This window comes from Eublepharis macularius, chromosome 1, assembly GCF_028583425.1.
Source record: "Eublepharis macularius isolate TG4126 chromosome 1, MPM_Emac_v1.0, whole genome shotgun sequence".
Classification (NCBI taxonomy): Eukaryota; Metazoa; Chordata; class Lepidosauria; order Squamata; family Eublepharidae; genus Eublepharis; species Eublepharis macularius.
Window position 1 is genome coordinate 172,381,522 of NC_072790.1, and position 20,899 is coordinate 172,402,420.

Here is a 20,899-nt window from a genome sequence, read left to right on the forward strand (position 1 = left end):
AGTATTTCACCTTACTAGTTACTTCACAATCCGTTGTTTCCATTAACAATTGTTGTTTCTGCTTAGTCATGTTTTTGCATAATATCTTTGACTTCTTTTTGTTAATGAAGAAACCTGCCAAATCTCCAAACTCCTTGATCTTGTCTATCACTTTTGGCATGTTCTCCAGTGGGTCTTCTACAATTAACATTATGTCGTCTGCAAATGCTCTGACCTTATATGAATAGTCCTTTATTTTTATTCCTCGTATTTCCTCATCTTGTCGAATTTGTATCATCAGAATCTCCAATACTAAAATGAACAACAATGGAGATAACGGGCAACCTTGTCTTGTTCCTTTACTAATCGTCAATTTCTTGGTCAATTCATCATTCACTACAATTGCTGCAGTCTGGTCTCTATAGATTTCCTTGATTGCTCTGACAAATCTTTCTCCCAGTTGTAGCTTTTCCATAGTGGCAAACATAAAGTCCCAGTTTAAATTGTCAAACGCTTTTTCAGCGTCTACAAAGAAGAAACCAACCTCTTTGTCACAACGCTTGTCGTAGTATTCAATAGCATTGATCACTGTCCTTAAGTTGTCTCTTATTTGTCTGTCTGGCAAAAAGCCTGCTTGTTCCTCCTCTATGACTTCCGAGAGCCACCCCTTCAATCTCTCCGCCAATATCTTCGTAAAAATTTTATAGTCATTATTGAGTAGTGATATAGGCCTATAATTTTTCACGCTAGTCAGATCTTGGCCCTCTTTTGGGATCAATGATATATTCGCTTCGCTCCAAGTGTCTGGAATTCTTTGATCCCTAAAAACTCCGTTCATCACCTCTTTTAGGAATGGTGCCAGTTCATTGGCCATTGTCTTATAAAATTTAGCCGTAAGTCCATCTGGCCCTGGCGCCTTTCCTAGATTTGCGGATTGTATTGCCATATTTATTTCCTCATCAGTTACTTCACTGTTCAGCTTATTTCTCCAAGCTTCCGAGATCTCTGGAAGTTTGGTTTTCTCCAAGTATGATGCTATTGATTCTTTGTTTACTTCTTTTTTATTATACAGCTTAGCGTAAAATTTATAAAAGGCTCTGCTAATGGTAGTCTGCTCCAAATACGTTTTGTTTTCTTCACAAATTTTATTTATTATTTTCTTTTCCCTTTTCTTCTTTAATTGCCATGCCAAATATTTCCCAGGTTTATTAGCACCCTCAAAAGCTTTTTGATTCAGTCTTTTAAGGTTCCACTCCAATTCTTTATTACTCATTGCTGTTAACTGTTCTTGAAGAATTTTGATTTCCTGATGTATTTTCTTTTTCCCTGGTCTCTTTTTTAACTGTACTTCTTTGGCCTTTATTTTCTCCTCAATCTCTTGTCTTTTCTCCTCTTTCTTTTTCCTTGCTCTACCATTTAAGTCCATTAGTATGCCCCTTACAACCGCCTTATACGCGTCCCAAACTTTACTGGTTGGTACTTCTTTATTCACGTTGTATTGTATAAAAAACTTAGTCTCTCTTCTCAGTGTTTCCATATTCTCACTTTCCTGTAACAAGTCCTCATTTATTCTCCAGGCTTTCCTTTTTCTCCTTTTTCCAAATTTCCACATAATTGGGTTGTGATCTGAGCCTACCATCGGCATTATTTCTACCTCCTTAGTCCATAGCGCTAAGTCCTTTGAGGCCCAGATCATATCAATTCTTGATAATGTAAGATGCCTTGCAGAATAAAAAGTAAACTGTTTGGTTTTAGGATATTCTCTCCTCCATACATCTTCGAGAGTCTCTTGTTGAATCAACTCAAAAAAGAGCTTTGGCAATAGTCCTCTTTTCTTTTGTGCTTTTGTAGTCTTTTTGTCTAATTCCAAATCTGTCACTCCATTGAAATCTCCAGCAAGAATTATCTGGTCATATACAAGATCGTCTAGGTGCTTCCTTAAGTCCTCAAAGAAGCTTTCCTTTGCACCGTTAGGTGCATAAAGTCCGACTACCAACACTCTCTTTAAGTTCCAATTACATTCCACTGCTACAAATCTAGCTTCCACATCTCTCATAACAAATTTTGGCTGCAGCTCCTCTTTTATATACAACACCACTCCTCTTTTTTTCTTGTTGGAAGCCGCTACAAATTCTTTGCCCAATTTTCCAGATTTTAAATATTTTACATCCTGTTTTCTAATATGGGTCTCCTGCAAACAAACAATATCACATTTTTGTTTTAATAGCCAATGAAAAATATTTTTTCTCTTATTCGGTGAGTTTAGTCCATTTACATTCCAAGATAATACTTTACACTCCATATTCATGGTTTTGTTGGTAAGTCTTTTTCATTGTCCTTGATAAATCTCTCCATCTCCCGCTCAGATCTGATGCGTTTTTTTGCCCCTCCAAACTCAAAGGACACTCCTTCCGGTAACTCCCATCTGTATCTGATATTCATGTCCTTCAAAGTCTGAATTAGCACTCTATATTTTTTCCTGTCCAATAACACTGATCTGGGCAATTCCTTCATTATAATAATCGTCTTGCCATCAATCTCCAATGGATCTTGAAATTGTTTGGTCACAATCCTCTCTTTCATATTTCTAGTTGTAAACTGCACAATCACATCCCTTGGTAGTTTCCTCTGGGTTGCAATTCTCGAGTTCACACGATACGCCACATCTAGGATAGCCACAATTTCCTCCTCCTCCTTCCCCAGGTAATCAGCCAACACCTCAGTCATCTGTTCTTGCGCTGACTTCCCTTCCACTTCTGGCAGACCACGAAAACGAAGCTGCTTCTCCATATGTTTAGTTTCTGCAACTGACATCCTCCCCTTCACCAGCCTCATCTCTGTTTGTTGCGTGTCTATTAAATTCTCCATCGCGTCTTCTACTGTTTTAACTCTCTGCTGCGTTCCTTGTAATTCACTGCTAATCGTTTCCACACCTTTTTTCACTTCTGACAGCTCCGACTTTACTGTCTGTATAACTTCCTTGACCTCTTTAATAAGCTCCAATTTCGTGTCCTTAAGTTCTTTCATCATGTCTATAAGTTTTTTGTCCAAGTTTTCTATTGCCGATTGCCACTCTTTTTTCGACATCGTGGGGCTTGCTTTAGCTCGCTCCCACGAATCTGCTCTCTTCCTCAGCTCCGTGGCGTATAATTAAACGTTTTTCTTTTTTTTTTTTAAATGTCCCAATCTTTGCCAGAATTAATTTTTTATATCCAAAATGTCGGGCGTCTTTTCTCTATGGTTTCTCTATGTTATTATAATCCAAGATGGCCTACTTCCTCTTCCGCTGAAGCCACGACCCTTCCACTTTCAAAGATGGCGATTCCCCACTTCCTGTCCTTTGGCAAGGGCCGCTTCCCTCCAGCCACTCTATTGTTGTTACGCACTTCCTGTCTCCCGTCTTCCCACAGCAGGTCTCGCGATGGTGTCTTTTTCCCACAGCTCCAAAACCACAGGTATTCAAAACAATAGTCCGATTTTTGTAATAACTTCTTTAAACTTAGTCTCTTTTAAAATACAACTCCTGCCGAGTCTTCACCTCCTTTTCACTAGTCTGTTGCAGTTTAAAAATCTACTTTCTTTCCTCTCTGTTTTTGTCAATCTGTCCCGTTTCAAGAGATAGCGATCTTTACCTTCTCTCCAGCTTTCTCGGGTTGTAATCGCTGTTTCGATCTTAAATTCTCCTCTCGACTTCCCTCCCCGATCGAAGCTTGGGTATGTAGGTCTTATGCCAGCCGAATTGGCCCCAAAATTGCCGCAGAGATTATAGCCGACCCGTCGCAAGGTGGGACCTCAAGGATCGGGGGGGAGACTCCTTGTGTAGAGCCCCCCTCGTCCGAGATCTAGCTCACCCTAGGGTCTTGAGCGTTCTTTGCCTGCTCCCCGCCTGAGAGCAGTCGGCCGCGGGTTATTTTCACCCCTCCGGCCGGTTAAAACGGCAATCCGGTCAGCTCCACAAATGGAGCTGCGTTAGACCTCCATGAATCCCAAACCGGAAGTCCCCGAGTGGGGATTTCAGTCTGTATCTCTCAGGCCCTAATTTGAAACTTTAACCACTAGACCACACTGGCTGTCAATTAACATACATTATGTAGGTCAATGGCATTCACATTTTATTTACATAGAATTTGGGTAAGAATTGTGTACTTTTGAAAGATCAGAGTGCATATAATCCTGGTTACAAGACATTTCCCATTCTTGATGGTATCAGATCCTAAAACTGTATGGGCAAACCTACACTTTTTCTACAGTGCAAAGTATTCCATTTTGGATTAAGAGAGAATAGAAAACTGTCCTATTTTCACTGACCTGAAATGTTACATCACTGCTTCCTAAAAATTATTATGAATCTCTTGCCAATGAAAGAGAGAAACAAAATTAGCTGTAATCTCATTTTATTTATTACTACTTTTTAAATCTCAGCCCTCCTTCAAGAAGGTCAAGGTGGAAAAGAGCCCCCTTTGATCATCACAGGAACCCTGTGAGGTAGGTTAGGCTGAGAGTGTATGATTCGTCAGTGAATTCCATTGAGTGAGTCATCCATCTATCCATCTATCTAAAGACAAGTGTCCTGACTGACTCATCAACACCCAGACCGATCCCCTGGACCTAGAAGCATGAAATTTGAGCAGGATGTTCCTTTATGGTGTAGGGACTCACTAAGAAGAGATTTTAAGAAATTCGCCCCCTAAGGGGGTAAAAAGGAGTAAAATGTGTTTTCCCATAGGGATAAAGCTTCCCTGTGTGGCTGGCAGGCTTCTCCTCCCCTGCCAACTGCCAACTCAGCCACTCTTCCCTGATTGGGCTAGCTTTCAAGGACATTTGCATATGGGGCCAACATCCTAAACAGCTGCTAAGGGAGTCAGTGAATGTGTCTTGAGGTAAAATGCACCTTCCAATCTTCCCCTAAAAGTTCACTAGGGTTGCCAATCTCCCTGTGGTGTAGGGTTGCCAGCCTCCAGGTGGTGGCTGGAGATCTCCTAGAATTACAACTGATCTCCAAGTGACAGACATCAGTTCCCCTGGAGTAAATGGCTGCTTTGGAAACAGTTGAAGAAAAACAGTACAAGATTCCTGAAAAGGGATTTTATATAAAAGTCAGTATGGCAGGTGACCATCCCTGCAGGCCTGGACACAGTAGTGACAACCCTAGCAGACCTAACAGCCACAATATACCCTGATATCATCACTATCACGGAGAAGCCCATGGACGGGCTATGCAAGCGTGCCATTCTGACCCCCAAGAAAGACAAGGCTGCCATCATTAATGAAACACAACTCTCTTGAAGGGGCAGAAATGCAGTACAGATCTGTGGATTCAGTGGTACAAATGGATGATGAGGAACTCCACAGGGTAGTGGACCGCAACATGCTCAACCCTCTTGGCTTCCCAGCCCACAAGCTTCTCCTCAAAGTGGGGGCTCCAAGTGGGGGGAAACCACCAATGAGGTCTACAAAGAGGTCCTTCAGTAGAAAAAAACACGGTTGTACATATTTTTCACTTTATTTCTTGCACTACAATCTTTTCCTTTTAAAAATTTCTTCAATAAATGTTACATTTTGAAATTCACTTCATCAGTTTTAGGCATCAACACACTTTGCTTTATTCAAATACTTTTGTGAAGCTCAGGTACTATGCTATTATACTACAAAACCAACTCAACTCCCCCCCTCACAAACCAAAAAATGTTACATACCCATTAAGTATTATGATTGGATTTAAAGTAGTTAAATACCGTAGTGAAGCACAGGCATCAAGCTAGTCTACATATATATAAAGACAAGTGTCCTGATGGACTCATCAACGCCCAGCCCAAACTCCTGGACCTAGATGTGTGAAATTTGGGGAGGACGTTCCTTTTGTGATGTAGAGACTCACTAAGAAGGGATTTTAAGAAATTTGCCTCCTACGGAGGTAAAAAGGGGTAAAATGTGTTTTCCCATAGGGATACACAGCTTCCTTGTGTGGCTGGCAGGGTGCTCCTCCCCCATCCCGCCAAATGCCACTCTTTCCTGAGATCATTTGCATATGCGGCCTGGATTGGTTATCGTCCCAACATTCTAAACACTATGCAGGACACATGCAGAACCTCAGGACCAGGGCTTTTTTTCTGGGAAAAGAGATGGTAGAACTCAGGGGTGGAACTCAGGACTGCACAATGACGTCACTTTGGGTCAGCTGGAACGGGGTGTGTGTTTGTTAAAGTTTAAATCGCCCTCGGCAAAAGTGGTCACATGGCCAGTGGCCCCATCCTCTGATCTCCAGACGAAGGGGAGTTTAGATTGCCCTCTGCGCCAGTGGTGCGGAGGGCAATCTAAACTCCCCTCTGTCTGGAGATCAGGGGGCGGAGCCACCAGCCATGTGACCATTTTCAAGAGGTGCTGGAACTCTGTTCCATCGCGTTCCAGCTGAAAAAAAGCCCTGCTCAGGACACATTCAATGACTCCCATTCATTGAAAAGTGTCTTGAGGTAAAAATACACCTCCCTTCTAAGGTTGCCAATCTCCCTATGGGGGCTGGCTTTCCTGTATGGCAGGCAGGCTCATGGGTCAGCTGTTGAACTGTGTTCTGAGGTAAAATCAGGTAAAGGAAACTGAAGACAGTTGAAGAAAGGCAGTACAAGACTCCTGAAAAGGGATTTTATATAAAAATCAGTATGGCAACTGAGTTTTTAAATGTTCATAGGGAGATGGTGCATGACCTTTCTAGGGGCCATTTCAATGCGAACCTCTCACATGAACTTGTCAAAGTGCCCACCACACCACCCCTCCCTCAGTCCAACTCCACCTCACACCTCTTGCAGCCATCACCTCTAACTGCCCCCAAGAAGCCTCCTGGCAGACATTGTGTAAAATATACCAAAGCTAATAGGAGGTAGCAACTTAGAGATGCGGCAAAGAAATCTGCACATCATACTCTTGTGGTGCACTGAGCAGCAGTGACCAAGTACCAGCAAGTCCTGAGTCCAAGGGAAAGGTGACTATACCTGCAAGCCTGGCCACAGTAGTGACAACCCTAGCAGACCTAACAGCCATGATACACGCTGATATCATCACTATCATGGAGAAGTCCATGGACAGGCTGTGCAAGTGCGCCATTCTGACCACCAAGAACGACAAAGCTGCCATCATTAATGAAACACAACTTAACTCCCTCAAAGGGGCAGAACTGGAGTACAGATCTGTGGACTCAGTGGTGCAAATGGATGATACGGTCCACTACCCTGTGGGATTCCTCAAAATGCTCAACCCTCCTGGCTTCCCAGCCCACAATCTTCTCAAAGTAGGGGCTCCAGTGATGCGGGTCTAGAACCGCAGCTCACCCAAACTCTGCAATGGCACCAGATTACAAATGAAAGCCCTCCATAGGAACATCATTGAGGTCACATTGTTCATCAGCAGTGCTCGGGGGGGAGTCGGTGTTCATACCACGCATACCATTCATACCATCAGATAACCTCTTCCAGTTCAAGAGACTGCAGTTCCCCCTCAAGGTCTGCTTTGCTATGACAATCAACAAGTCCCAGGGGCAGACACTGAAGGTGACAGGAATTGACTTGAGGGAGGACTGCTTCTCACATGGGCTATTCTATGTGGCCTGCTCCAGAGCGAGCTCACCCAGTAGCCTGGTGATCCTGAAGGGAAAATCACCAATGAGGTCTACAAAGAGGTCCTTCAGTAGGAAAAAAAAGGTACGTATTTTTCACTTTATTTATTGCACTACAATCTTTTCCTTTTAAAAATCTCTTCAATAAATGTTACATCTCAAAATTCACTTCATCAGTTTTAGGCATCAACATGCTTTGCTTTATTCAAACACTTTTGTGAAGCTTGGATACCATGCTATTATGCTACAAAACCAACTCAACTCCCGCCCCCACCAAAAAATGTTACATACCCATAAATATTATAACTGGATTTAAAGTAGTTAAATACTGTAGCGAAGCACAGGCATCAAGGTAGTCTATATATATAAAGACAAGAATCCTGATTGACTCATCAATGCTCAGCCCAAACTCCTAGTTCTAAAAACAAGAAGTTTGGGGAGAACATTCCTTTCATGATGTAAACACCCACTAAGAAGGGATTTTAAGAAATTCAACCTCTAAGGAGGTAAAAAGGGGTAAAATGTGTTTTCCTGAAGGGATACAGCTTCCCTGTGTGGCTGGCAGGCTGCTGCCTCCTTGCACCCCTGCCCACTGCCAGCTCAGCCACTCTTCTCTGACTGGGACAGCCTTTCAAGATCATTTGGATATGTGGCCTGATTGGTCCTCACCTCCCAGATTCTAAACAGTCTGCAGATGCTATAGGGAGTCACTGCATGTGTCCCGAGGTAAAATGCACCTCCCAGTCTTCCTCTCAAAGTTCACTAGGGCTGCCAATCTCCCTGTGGGGCCTGGCTTTCCTGTGGGTGCCTGCTTGCACCCCCCTCTCTCTGATTGGTCAGCTGCGGAACTCTGTGTTCTGAGGTAAAAATCAGGTCAAGGAAACTGCAGACAGTTGAAGAAAGGCAGTAACTGGATTTAAAGTAGTTAAATACTGTAACAAAGCATGGGTATCAAGCTAGTATGTTATAAAACTGAATCAGAATATTTAAGCTTAAACTTCTGTTTGCTTTCTTGAATTGCTTATGGGAAATAAAAAAGTTAACAGTGCAATCCTAAATCAACTGAGTTAGAAGGCTGTAAGTCTGCTTAGGACTGTGCCATTAGTCAGGTTCCTTTCAAATTATTTTTAATAATATTAACAAGTGGAACATAGTGCTTTATTAGGTTTAGTGGTAAGGTTTTCACCTCCTCTGGTCAGTCTGTTTTATAACATTATGTATGTTCTTTTTCACGACAAACAAACAAACTCCAACTGTGAAGTTTTCCTGAATATTACAAGGATTTTTCTGACCACATAGTGCTTCTTCAAAATACCTCTTTACAGGAGGTGGATGGATGAGAAGAAAGAAAGCTCTACATGATAAATGTCATAAGCAGAACATCAGCATATTTTTAGGTTCTGTTCATATGCCTTTTATTAGAAACCTGACACAAAAACATTAAGTAGGTGAAGCTTTTCCTAGCATGAATACAAAGCCTTGACTCCTTAATGTATTTATACTGACCTCTGTCTTGTTTTGCCTGGCACTTGTATGCACCTTGAAGTCAGAAACGTTGAAGACAAGGAACACAGAGAAACCAGAGGACAACAGACCAAAAAGTGAAAGGGGCATAGGATTGCCAGATCCAAACCTGGATATATTCTTGTTGCCCTAAGAATTGCATAGAAAGAAAAATTTCCCCCAAATGCAGCTTCTCTCATCATTGTAAGAAAGCAAATTTTCACTTCTATACTATAGGCTCTCTCAGGGTCTGGACTTGGAAACCCTAAGGCAGCAAGAAGAAGAATTTCACAAACTAATTTATGTGAAACCAAATCAGCCACATTTATTAGCAGATGGAAAGCAAAGTAAACCCTGGGCCAGACAAAACGAGATCATCTTGGCTGCGTATGAAATCAGGATGACAGAAGTAAGCAAAGCTTGTCTTACAGCAGCAGTTATACCCTTCAGAAGGAACAAATACACTGGTAAGATGAGGAAAAACCCAAGCCCAGCCTCAACTCCATACTTCCTTCGACTTTCAAGGCAATAGTCATTGACGTTACAAAGATAATACTTAAAGATATATTCATAAGCATTTGTGCAAGAATAAGATGCCTGAAGCTCACATAGAATAACAAAAACCTACTCTCAGTGGAACCTTTTAGGTCACAGACAGATTTAAAATATTGGTAGTATTTATTAGAATTTGTAGACTATCCTGTTTGAAAGACAAAGCCCAGAAGTGAAACATAATAAATGCAACTGATTGTGAAAAAGTTTTAAAACCAAAAGCACAATACCTTCGGATTATGCAGGTATACAAAGGTTCCTTGCGTATCCAGAACAGATGACAAGAGGCTTCATTAAAATGGAATTCCACAATCAGAACAAAGTTTAAGAACTGGTGCAACATACCCATTCGATCAACTGTACTCTAGCAGTCACAAATCATGCATTTAATCAGTTTTACTACCTAATAGGTACAAGCTATTCTTAATCTTGGCATCACAATAGATCCTAGGCTGTCTTCTGATTGCGTGCCCAGCTTGATATGGCCAGGGTTCCCCAAGCAGGACTCCTTGACTACAGTGGTCCAAGCAATGGTCACCTCTAGGCTGGATTACTGTGACGCGCTCTACGCTGGGCTTCCCATGGGCCTGATTCGGCGGTTACAGCTGGTACAGAATGCGGCGGCGTGGGTCATTACTAGAGCACCGGTGTGGAAGCACATTACGCCGGTGCTACGCCAGCTGCATTGGCTGCCAGTGGAGTACCGAATCAGGTTCAAGGTTTTGGTGTTAACCTATAAAGCCCTATGTGGGCTGGGACCGACGTATCTGCGGGACCGTCTCTCACCGTATGAGTCCCGGAGGACTCTTCAATCTAGTGGAAAGTATCTTATAAATGTCCCCGGCCCTAGGGAGGCCTGTCTGGTATCGACCAGGGCCAGGGCCTTTTTGGTCCTGGCCCCAGCCTAGTGGAATGCTCTGTCTTGCGAGACTAGGGCCCGGCAAGATTTTCTTGCATTTCGCTGGGCCTGTAAGATGGAGCTATTCCGCCAGGCATATGGCTGATGCCGGGCGGTGCCCCTGCCGTGGAGGGCGGGTTAAACTATTCCCCCATGTGAATGCAGATGCTGCTGCCACACTTATTATTATGGTATGGATTTGCTCTGGTAACATCACTGTGTGATATACTAAACTTTTGCTATGTGCTGCTTTTAAATTTTTTTAAAAATTATTTATATGTAATAGATGACTCTGTAGATGATATGATTGTGTTTTTTAATGTGTTTTAATGATGTGTATATTTGTATTCTGTTATCCGCCCTGAGCCTGCGGAAGCGGGGAGGGCGGAATATAAATACAATAAATTAAATTAATGATGCTTCTTTGGAAAAAACAGGCCACAACTTTATTGATTACAGAATGAAGGAGCCATGGCAGTGTAGGGCACGGATCCTCACATCGGCTGGCCCGCCTGCCAGCCAATGACTCCTCACCCTTTCAGGACACCTGCTGAGAGGGGAAACCCCGGGATGACGGCTGAGGGAGCCACACTGGGTGGTAGCCTCTGAGTGGTTCCCCCGTCACCTGGACGCAGGCTTGCTCTGTCAGCCCCCAAGCTGGGCTTGCTACTGCCAAGCCTGGTCCAAGACCCCTTATGGGGATCCCCATCTACGGGGAAACAGTGCACGCAGGCCCTGTTCCCCTCCAAGGGATCGGTGCCCAACGCCCAAAACCACCCACCTAAAGTTGTGACAAAGGAACTGAGCAGAATATTTTGCAAGATACAAACAATGCGCAGACCTCTAATGAATTTGTGCACTGATAAACCGCAGTGCAACCATAATACCCATCTTAACACCATACAGCAGATACAACTTGCAACACAGAACCCTTGACTGAAATCACACAGAAGGTGGGTGGGGATCGCTGTTCCGATGCCGACTGGAGAAGCTTCGGCCAGCCCTGCCCTATATAGAGGGTAGGAGGACCTGAGTGAAAACACGCTCACTCAGGTCGGACAATGGTTCCCACCCTCCAACTCGTAGCCGGCTGTTCTAATTGGCCAGCTGTGAAAATTCAAACTACGCCTCCCAGCATGAAGCCAGGATGCGCGTCTTTGCAGGGCTGGCAAGAACCGCTCCTGCTTTCTTCCCCCAGCCGCGCAGGCCCGCAAACGCCAGCCCAGGTGAGTCCGGGGCCAGGGGGCATAGTGTTGCCTAACCAGCTACTTGTTGAAAACAGCACACACATATACAAAACTACTTGATCACCAGGGCTTAGGAGGAAGGATATCCAAAAAGCTCTTGCATGTTGAATACTCACCAATAGTTGTAATCACAGTAGCTGCAAAGATGACAGCATTCGGCCAGTTCCAGTAGTTGAAAGTGTCATTGCCATCAATTGAGACCCCTTGCCCATCAGCTTCTGACACCACCTACAGCAAAGTGACAGAATGCAAAAATGAATATGAATGTCATGCTTTCACACAGTCACCCAAAATAGTGGCATAGAAATGTATTTTTTACATTTCTCAAGTTCAGCTCTTCCACGGAGCTTTTCCATAGAATTTTTTCAAAACTCCAATGTTAAAAACTAGGGGTGTGCAATTCGGGTATATGATACCCGAAAAAACCCCCGAAACAACCTGTTTCAGGTTGTTTCGGGTTTTCCCGAAACGTTTCAGAAAACCCTTTTGAAAACGTTTCAAAAACACTTTATTTCTTTAACTGCTTTAGGTTACACAGTAGGAGGGCACAACACGGCATGATAGCAGTGTACTACACAAAATAATACAACCCACTTCACCGTTTCTGACAGCAATTGTGTTTGGGTGATTCTCTGATGTGAAGTGAGTTGTGTTATTTTTGTGTAGCACACTGCTTTCATGCCCTGTTGTGCCTTCCTACTGTGTAACCTAAAGCAGTTAAAGAAATAAAGTGCTTTTGACAGCAATTTTTTGGGGTGATTCTTTAATGTGAAGTGAGTCGTGTTATTTTTGTGTAAGATACTGCTGTCATGCCCTTTGGTGTGCCCCCCTGCTGTGTAGCCTAAAGCTGTTCAAGAAATAAAGTGTTTTTGACAGGAATTGTGTTTTTGTGATTCTCTGATGTTAAGTGAGTTGTGTTATTTTTGTGAGGTGGAATGCTGGAATGCCCTTTGGTGTGCCCCCCCTGCTGTGTAACCTAAAGCTGTTCAAGAAAGTGTTTTTGATAGGAATTGTGCTTTTGTGATTCTCTGATGTTAAGTGAGTTGTGTTAATTTTTCTGTGTGGGGGACTGCTGGTGTAATGTGTCATAATGCTTTGCCTACTTGTACTTTGAAAGGGAGAAAATAATTTTTTTAAAACTTTATTTTGTGTTGTTCGTGTTTTATTCTTTGTTGTGCAGTTGGTTCCCATCATAGGGAACAATGGGGCTGGCTGGCCAGCCATCTCTGTAGGTGGTGGGGGGATTTGAGGGAGGGTGTCTGTGGTTCAGGTGCTCTTTCACAGGGACCAGCTGGCACTCAGAAGTGTGCCCACCATTGTGGCACCCCTGGGCTGTGCAGAATTGCCCAGGGAAAGAGTTTAGAAGTTCCCAGCATAGGGAACAAAGGGAGAGGGCTGGCCTTTGCCAGCCTGTTCCTGGGGTTATGGGTGTGGGGCTGCTGGGGGTGGATTTGGGTCTGTGAGGGGCTAATGTGGGGATTTGGGTCTGTGTGTGGCAGCTGGGGGGAATTGGGTTTGTGTGGGGCTGTAGGGGGTGGACTTTGGGGGCTGAGAGCACCTACTTGGGGAGGCCATGAAATGCCCCCCCAAGTAGGAGCTGGCTGAGTCTTGGTGGGGGGTGGGAGTAGAGGTGGGAGAAGGGCCCCTGAGGGTTGGGGGGCATTTTGCATGCAAAATGCCACCCCTGGCAAGACAAGCCTCCCCCAGCTGTAAGTAGTAGAGAAAAGAGCTCCTACTTGGGGAGGCCATGAAATGCCCCCCCAAGTGGGAGCAGGCTGTGCCTTGGTGGGGGTGGGAGGAAAGGTGGGAGAAGGGCTCCTGGTTTGGGGGGCCACAACATGGCCCCCCAAAGTCCAATCGGTCTGAAACTTGGGGGCTTGTTAGAGAGGAGTTAGAGGAAGGTCCCCACCAATTTTGGCTTGATTCGGTGGGAAAATGCCTCCTCCAGGTGTCCGGGAAGACGGAGGCATTTTCCCATTGAAAAACCCGAAACAACCCGAAACAATACCCGAACTGCTCAACCCGAAACGGCTAGCCGTTTCGGGTTTTGCTGTATCTGAAACGAGAAACCCGAAACGGTGTGCCTTCGCACACCCCTATCAAAAACTGTAGATGTGGGAATAGTTAAAGAAAGGGAAAATAGTATATCTAACAGAAAATGGCTGGCCCCTGTGCTGGTAGCTAAATCCATACAACATGGGCAGCCACAATTGTAACATAAGTTCTGCAAGTCATGGGGAATTTTTAACTGCCAGGACATATGCTCTGCGCTAGAAGGCGTTTCTATAATGTTCCCTCGTCCTTAAACAACAGAACAGAGGCATTTTTTAAAATTCCAAAAATAACTAACTAGTTTATTTATTTTAGAGGTGAAAGTTCAGGTGAAATCAGGAGTTGAACATTTCTGAGATGATTCAATATTTCTGAGATGATTCAACATCTATATCTGAGGTACAATAAGAACATGCACAGACTTCCGTTCTTATGCTCTTCACAGAAACGTAAAGGCTTATGTTTTGAGGCTTTGGTTCTCTTGTTCCTGTGTGCACCCCTGTAATGATTTCAAGTAAATGTGTGCATGTATCTTTAAATGCTTGGTGTGAGAGAGGTGAAGAGTGGGGTTGAAAGAGAGGGATGAGTGAGTGATATGACTGGTTGATGACTCAGAGTGTGGGCGGAGTGAATACAGTTTAGACTGAGAGTGGAGAGCAAAGATTCAGTCGCAGGCAAGCTGTGTGCAGCCTGAATAAATTTAAGCAGTCTGAGAGAAACATTGAGTCGGAGGAAAGCAGGCAAGCTGTGTGCTGCCTGAGCTGTTTAAGCATTTCTGTGAAAAATATTTAGTGAGGAAAAGAGAGGCTAGCTGTGTGCTGCCTAAGTAACTTTAAGCACGTCTGTGAGAAATATTAGGTCAGAGAAAGAGGCTAACTGTGTGTGAAACCTTAGAAGAGATCTGTGTGAATGAGTTTAAATGAAGTAACTTTAAGAACCGAGAACTACTTTTATGAAACCAATACACTTCTTGAAAAAATATAAGTTTATTTTGTTTTTGTTATATCCCAGAGTAGCTGTCATGCTATAACGTATCCTCAGGGCCACAAAGAACCAAGAAGGAGCCTGATGCTTAGGTACATTACTAAAAGAAAAACTTAAATAAAATATCTTGGAATATAATATTCCTGGTGGCAGCAAACTACCCAGAGGGTGTAAGGGAAAGATTAAAGGCAAAATCTACCCTAGAGAAAGTAAGGGTCATAACAACCCCTTTCAGACTTTTTAAAAAGTGCAATCCGTCATACCTTCTGTGACTGACTGCACATTTTTAAAAAGCCTGAAAGTGCCTGTACACTCATCTGAAGGACTGTTAAGGGTTAAACCTGCCCAGAATCAGAGCTCTGAGTGACAGGCTACTCCAAGGGATCTGATTGAGTAGCATGAGCTGGAAAGAGAAGGATCTGTTTTCAGTCATAGCTGAGGGAGATAAGAGTATGAAGTGTTAGGAGATGGAGTCTTAATGGATAGCAGTTTTAACACCAGCAGGAGAACTGGGGAAAGTTTGGGAAGTAGATACAGACTTCCAAAGAGGCAAAAAAAGGGGATAGATGACCATCACTGTCAAATATTTCAATTCTTCAAGCATTTCTCCTACGGAAACAGCATTTAAGAAATGCAACTATTGCTTTCAGTAAATGCTATCTTTGTGCGTGCACACATATGCACATGTGCACACACTCAGGTATGCAATCTCCCTATTACCACTAACAGCATCACTATCCTGTACCATTTTACTAGACCACACTAGGCTTTATTAATCCCAGCATAAAAAAAGATTTCATACATTAATTACAGGCAAGATTACAACACAATAATTGTGCTGTTATAAGCAGACAACAAAAACAAAAGGGAATTTAACTGCTAAAAGGGTTTTTTTTCATTACCTTGAACCTTTCTTTAGAGAAAGAGATCATGGGCTTTTAAAGGGATTATTCAGAAGAAACACTGAGTTGTCGATTTTATTGCCAGTCACAGTGCTTGTGTTTTTATACGAAATCTGGTGTCACACAACACACCAGATTCCCAGTATCTCAGTCATTACCTTTGACAACACAGAGATTCCTGCACTTCTCTATACTAGAATTAGCCAACACCCTTGCTTGTGTGGAATTACAAAGAGAGAGAGACATATTCTCAGCCTAGGAATGATTAAGATAAAATGGATTTTACCTATCCAACATACAGGTATAAAATTCATCTTGCAAGAGAAGATCAGATGTGACAATGAGCACAAAAACTATTTTAGCAAGATAAACTGAAAAATCAGACAGACTCCCAGCTCAACCACATATTTACCTACAAGATCTGCAAGTAACCATGAGTATGAAGACTACCCCATGCGGTAAAACATATGAAATAACTCTGCACTTATTTTCACCATAGAAACTTAAGCTTCCAAAACAAACAAAAAAATGACATACATTAATATGATGCAGGTAACCAGAACCACACACGCAGAGGTGTTTTGTACGCATGGTATGCTGTGGAACAGAGCTTCTGTGCTGTTTGTACTATTTGAAACTGGCTGCTTGCAAGTTCAATTGGCCAGAGCACTTTCAGGAAGATACACAGCAATTCTAACTAGTTCCTTCTTAAGTTTAAAAGACCTGTCAAAATATGACTAACGACTTCAAATTCCAAAGCAAAAGCAAAGAGTTCTAAAAGCTGCAATTATCCTTCTGCCTCATCTGGTACTCATAGGAGTAATTCTGCATAGCTGAACAATTTAACCACAGTACCACAAAAAGATAAGATATACCAGGTTAATAGATGTGTCAATGGATTTCAGTGTCATGCTACAAGTTAATATTTTATGTATTTAGAATATCTCTATACTGCCTTTTCAGAGTCTTGCTCCAGGCAGTTTACAATTTAAAAAACCACCGTATACGAAAACAAGCCATTAAACATAAGCAGCATAAAAACTATCTATAAAACAGATACTGGCCATTAAAAATCTGGTAAGATAAACTCCCTAATTAAAAGCCTGGGTAGAAAGATGCATTTTGGCCTGGCACCTAAAAGAGTAAAGTAGGAGCCAGGCAAGCCTCAAAGTGAGGTGTCACCATAGAAAATGCCCTGTCTTTAGTTGCCACCTGCCTCACCTCTGAAGGCAAAATAACAGAGTGCAGGGCTGGAGAGGCAGGTCTTAACTGGCAAAATGGATACACAGCCCTTCCAATACGTTAATCCTTGAGAAAATAACTTCATTAGTCACTGTTTGAGTATTATATATTTCAATCCTCAGCGCAGTGGCTGCAATTCAGAGTCTAATGTCTGTCATGCAGTGGAGGGGGGGGGGGGGCGTCTGTTTTTATTTCCCTTGTGTGTATAGACATACCTGTGCTTGACACACATTTACCTCTTATAGAAGGCCATGGGAAACTCCCGAGTGCATGAAGCCATTAAGCAAACTCTATTGAAACTGATGTTGATGTAACAACCTTAGCAAGGAGTGGAACTTCCGTCCTAATGGGATTGCTCCAATACCTGTATGAAATAGCTGACAAAGTCTTCAAGTGCTTGTATTTCAGGATGAAGAGGTGAGAAGCATAAAACAGCAGATGGAGAGGAAGAGCATATCAGTGTAGTTCATATCCTGAAAAAGTTACAGGGCCAACCCTTCTCATTGCTGTGTCAACATTTCACAGGTTTATACTCATAGTTGTTCCTCAGCCAAAGCTGCACCTCCCTCTTGTCCCCATTGGCATGCTTATATCTAGGATGAGCCACAGCCCTGCCTGACACTGCTTTCATTCTTTTCCCATGTCTTTTGGCTATAATAAATCTCAACGTGGAACTGAAGCAACAGGGTTTATTTCAAAACATGTGATCTCGCCTTAAAAGTTCAGGATACTTCTGGAAGATGAAATAGCCTGAAACAGAGCAGACATTGTTCTGTTATTTCTTGGTTTTTTTAGTTACTGTGTTTTATGCTAAGTTACTGTGCTTTATGCTAAATTCTCCTTTTTGTTACAGAAATTCTTTTATATCTACTTGATTTAAAAAAATATTCTGTTTTTTTTAACCGCAGTCCTTTCTTACAATCCTGTACTTAGCAAGAACTAAGTTTTATCTATTTTATGTAGTACATTCCCTCTCTCTCTCGGCTTTTACTAAAATCAAGAAACTTGATTTTTAAAAATATGAATCATTGTATTCTTCTGATCCCCTGCAGCCTATGATTATATACATGTTATATTTTGTAATTTGTAGCATAAGCCAAAGGAACATCCAAAGATCCCACTCTACACATGAACAAAATACCATGGGACGAGAAGCAAATTCATACAGTTAGGAGTGGCCATTCAATTCAATGTAAGTTTTCAAAGCCACATGGTTATAACTGGTGTTACTCTAAGCTTTTAAGAAATAGGGTTTAACAAACAAATTCTAGTTATAAAGAGAATAATCCAACTCTTCCCTCAAAATAAAATCTCATCTGAGTTTTGTTAATTGTTGTATATTATGCCTTAGGATACATATATAACCTTGAAACTGTGAACACAAATCAAATCTATATTAGAGGAATAGAAGAGTGTTTTGCTGCAAGAAACATCTCGAAAGGAGTCCCATGTTCCATAAAAGCTAACAAACGAATCCTATCAGCAGGAGATAAAAAGAAATCACAAGGCAGGAAAAATAACTAAGTTAATATTGTTGCACTATGTTAAAAGTATGTAGCAGTTTTCAGCCAAAGAAGTTCTGTAACACACAAATTTGAAGGAAGTAATCTTAGAGGGCATGAAATAACTCAGCATTAAAAATACAGGCATGCCCTATTTACTGGAAGCTGAGCTTTACCTGTTGAAAGCTGCTTATTGAGAGAATGTTATGACAGGATAAACCCCAGCACAGAAATCCGCATCCAGCCTTTCAGCCAAGTGAGAATTTACACAAGACACTGCACATTTTTAATTCTTCAGCTTCTCCAAAGCATAAAGGTTAGAAGCTTGCCTTTTTTTTTGCTGTATCCATAAAGTCTAGCCTACTCCACTGTTTAGCTTCAACACTAGCAGCAATCACTTGATTTCCTGACAAAATAGCTGCGCCATGTCCAGTTAAAGTTTTAGAGTTTAATTCCTTAAACCTTAAGTCAGCACAATGTTATCTGAAGGTATGCTAGTGAAGTCACAACTCTTATCTGCTTAGATAAAGCAGGTTTCCATGGACTTATAAAACCTGTTATGTTACACCTGTAACAAGTTTCACTAGATGATTCCAATACTTAAACCCCCTTGACGAAGCATTGTTTACATGTCAACACACAAGTAGAACTAACAGCACTAGTAATGATAATACCACTTTGATAACAAAGAGCTAGATTGGCCAGTTTCTAATCACATAGGGAGCAGTTACAGAACTCTCAGGCTGTTTGCTTGTGAACATTTGACAGAGTCTCAGCTTTCAGGGCAAAGTTTGTGCTTTTGAGGAGTCCATTCACAGCAATTGTTCTATCAGGGACTATATTGTGTGTGTGTGTGTGCGCGCACGCGCGCTTATGTGTGTGGGGACTGCACTGAAGGCTAATGCAGCTAAATTAGGGTGGAAGCTACATAACCTAGACTAAATTAATTTATGGTAAGTTATAGGCAATACTCCGGATGTTAGAGACCCACACTTGTTTTGTGCCTTCTTTTGGGCTTCCTGGAGGCACCTGAATGACAACTGTTAGAAACAAGATGCTAAACTAGGCAGACCTGTGGTCTGATAAAGCAGGTTTTTTCATAAATTTGAAGAATATCCTAAATTATATAAATGTAAATTTTGGTTGATCAGATTTTTTTTTTGCATAATTTCCCATATTTTCCCCCAGTTGCTAGGATGAAAGAGGGCACCTTTTACTGCTGAAAGTTTAGCTGCTAGTAGCAGCTCAATTGTTCTTGAAGGAATTCTGAATCCTTTGGGACAACCAGGGTGGATTTGATTTAAATCACGATTTAAATCACTAGTCAGTAAGGCTTGATTTAAATCATAGTTTTCTACATAAAGACTAATTCTTGCTGGTATAACTTTAATATGCAAGTAGATAAAGATTTTTAGAATAACAACTTTTCATATTAGTTTTACAGTTGTATAAAATATTGATTTTAATACTATTAGAAACACATAGTTAATTTATTGTGAGATGCATTATCCCCAGTTTAGGTTAATCATTCATATTTGGATAGGTAAAGGAACATCATTAAAGTATTCCCAAACTGGGTCTCTTTTACGGCCTGCTGCCATTATAGGTTTTTTCCTCCAAGGAAAGAATGTGATAAACCTCAGGTCATACACACAAAAGATCCAAAGACTTGTGCAGTATTGTGCTCAAAAAGTTTCACGTTCATTTTGTACTGCTTGCCCCTCCCTCCTCACACTTAGTTTCTTCTTGTGCAGATCTATTCCACTCCAAACAATCAGAAAAATATTGTTTCTATTTACTGAACTTCCTGAAACTTAGCACTGAAGGGGTTGATTCTGTCTTCATAGGTTTGTAGAACAATAGGATTAAGGTCTTTTTCTCAACTCTGTTCAGAAGAAGAGGCATGTGATCTCTGCTGAGCTGACACAAATTCAGTTTTGAGAACTGCAAAACCAAGCATCTGTGATAATATCTTGTAGGCAGGGAAACTGCCCAATAATCTTACAAAAACCTCTGGAAGAGCATGACATTATGAATGGATTAATGGAATTTATTTACCAAAAAAATTAAACATATACAGCCTTATTCTACATAATTAAAAACTAATCTTTATTTCATGATGGAATAACCTTTGGATGGTAATATATTTTCCTCAAAAAAGCATTTTATTTTAAAAAATCCAATTTAAATCAAAAAAATCCGATTTAAATTAAAAAAACCCAATTTAAATCAAAAAAATCTGTTTTTTAATTTTTTTAAAAAAAATCATTGATTTTTTATCCACCCTGGGGACAACAGAGCTTTAGCATCCTGCACACATATAACCTTTTAAATAAGCCAACAAGCTGTTCATGAAGGAGAATAGAAAGCCAAATTCTATTCCTCCTACATCCTTGCTTCATAAAAAAGATGATTGGCAGGGTTTCAGACAT

At 41.7% G+C, this 20,899-nt stretch overlaps 1 protein-coding gene across 2 annotated transcripts in view; it reads right to left on the reverse strand.

Moving 5' to 3' along the window:
* Positions 1 to 20,899, reverse strand: part of KCNK5 (potassium two pore domain channel subfamily K member 5) — a 64,191-nt gene that overhangs the window by 10,664 nt on the left and 32,628 nt on the right. For both annotated transcript variants that reach the window (XM_054988367.1, XM_054988358.1), the window contains exon 3: positions 11,902 to 12,013. In XM_054988367.1, the coding sequence (XP_054844342.1) occupies positions 11,902 to 12,013 (112 nt within the window). The remainder of the gene's footprint in view (positions 1 to 11,901; positions 12,014 to 20,899) is intronic.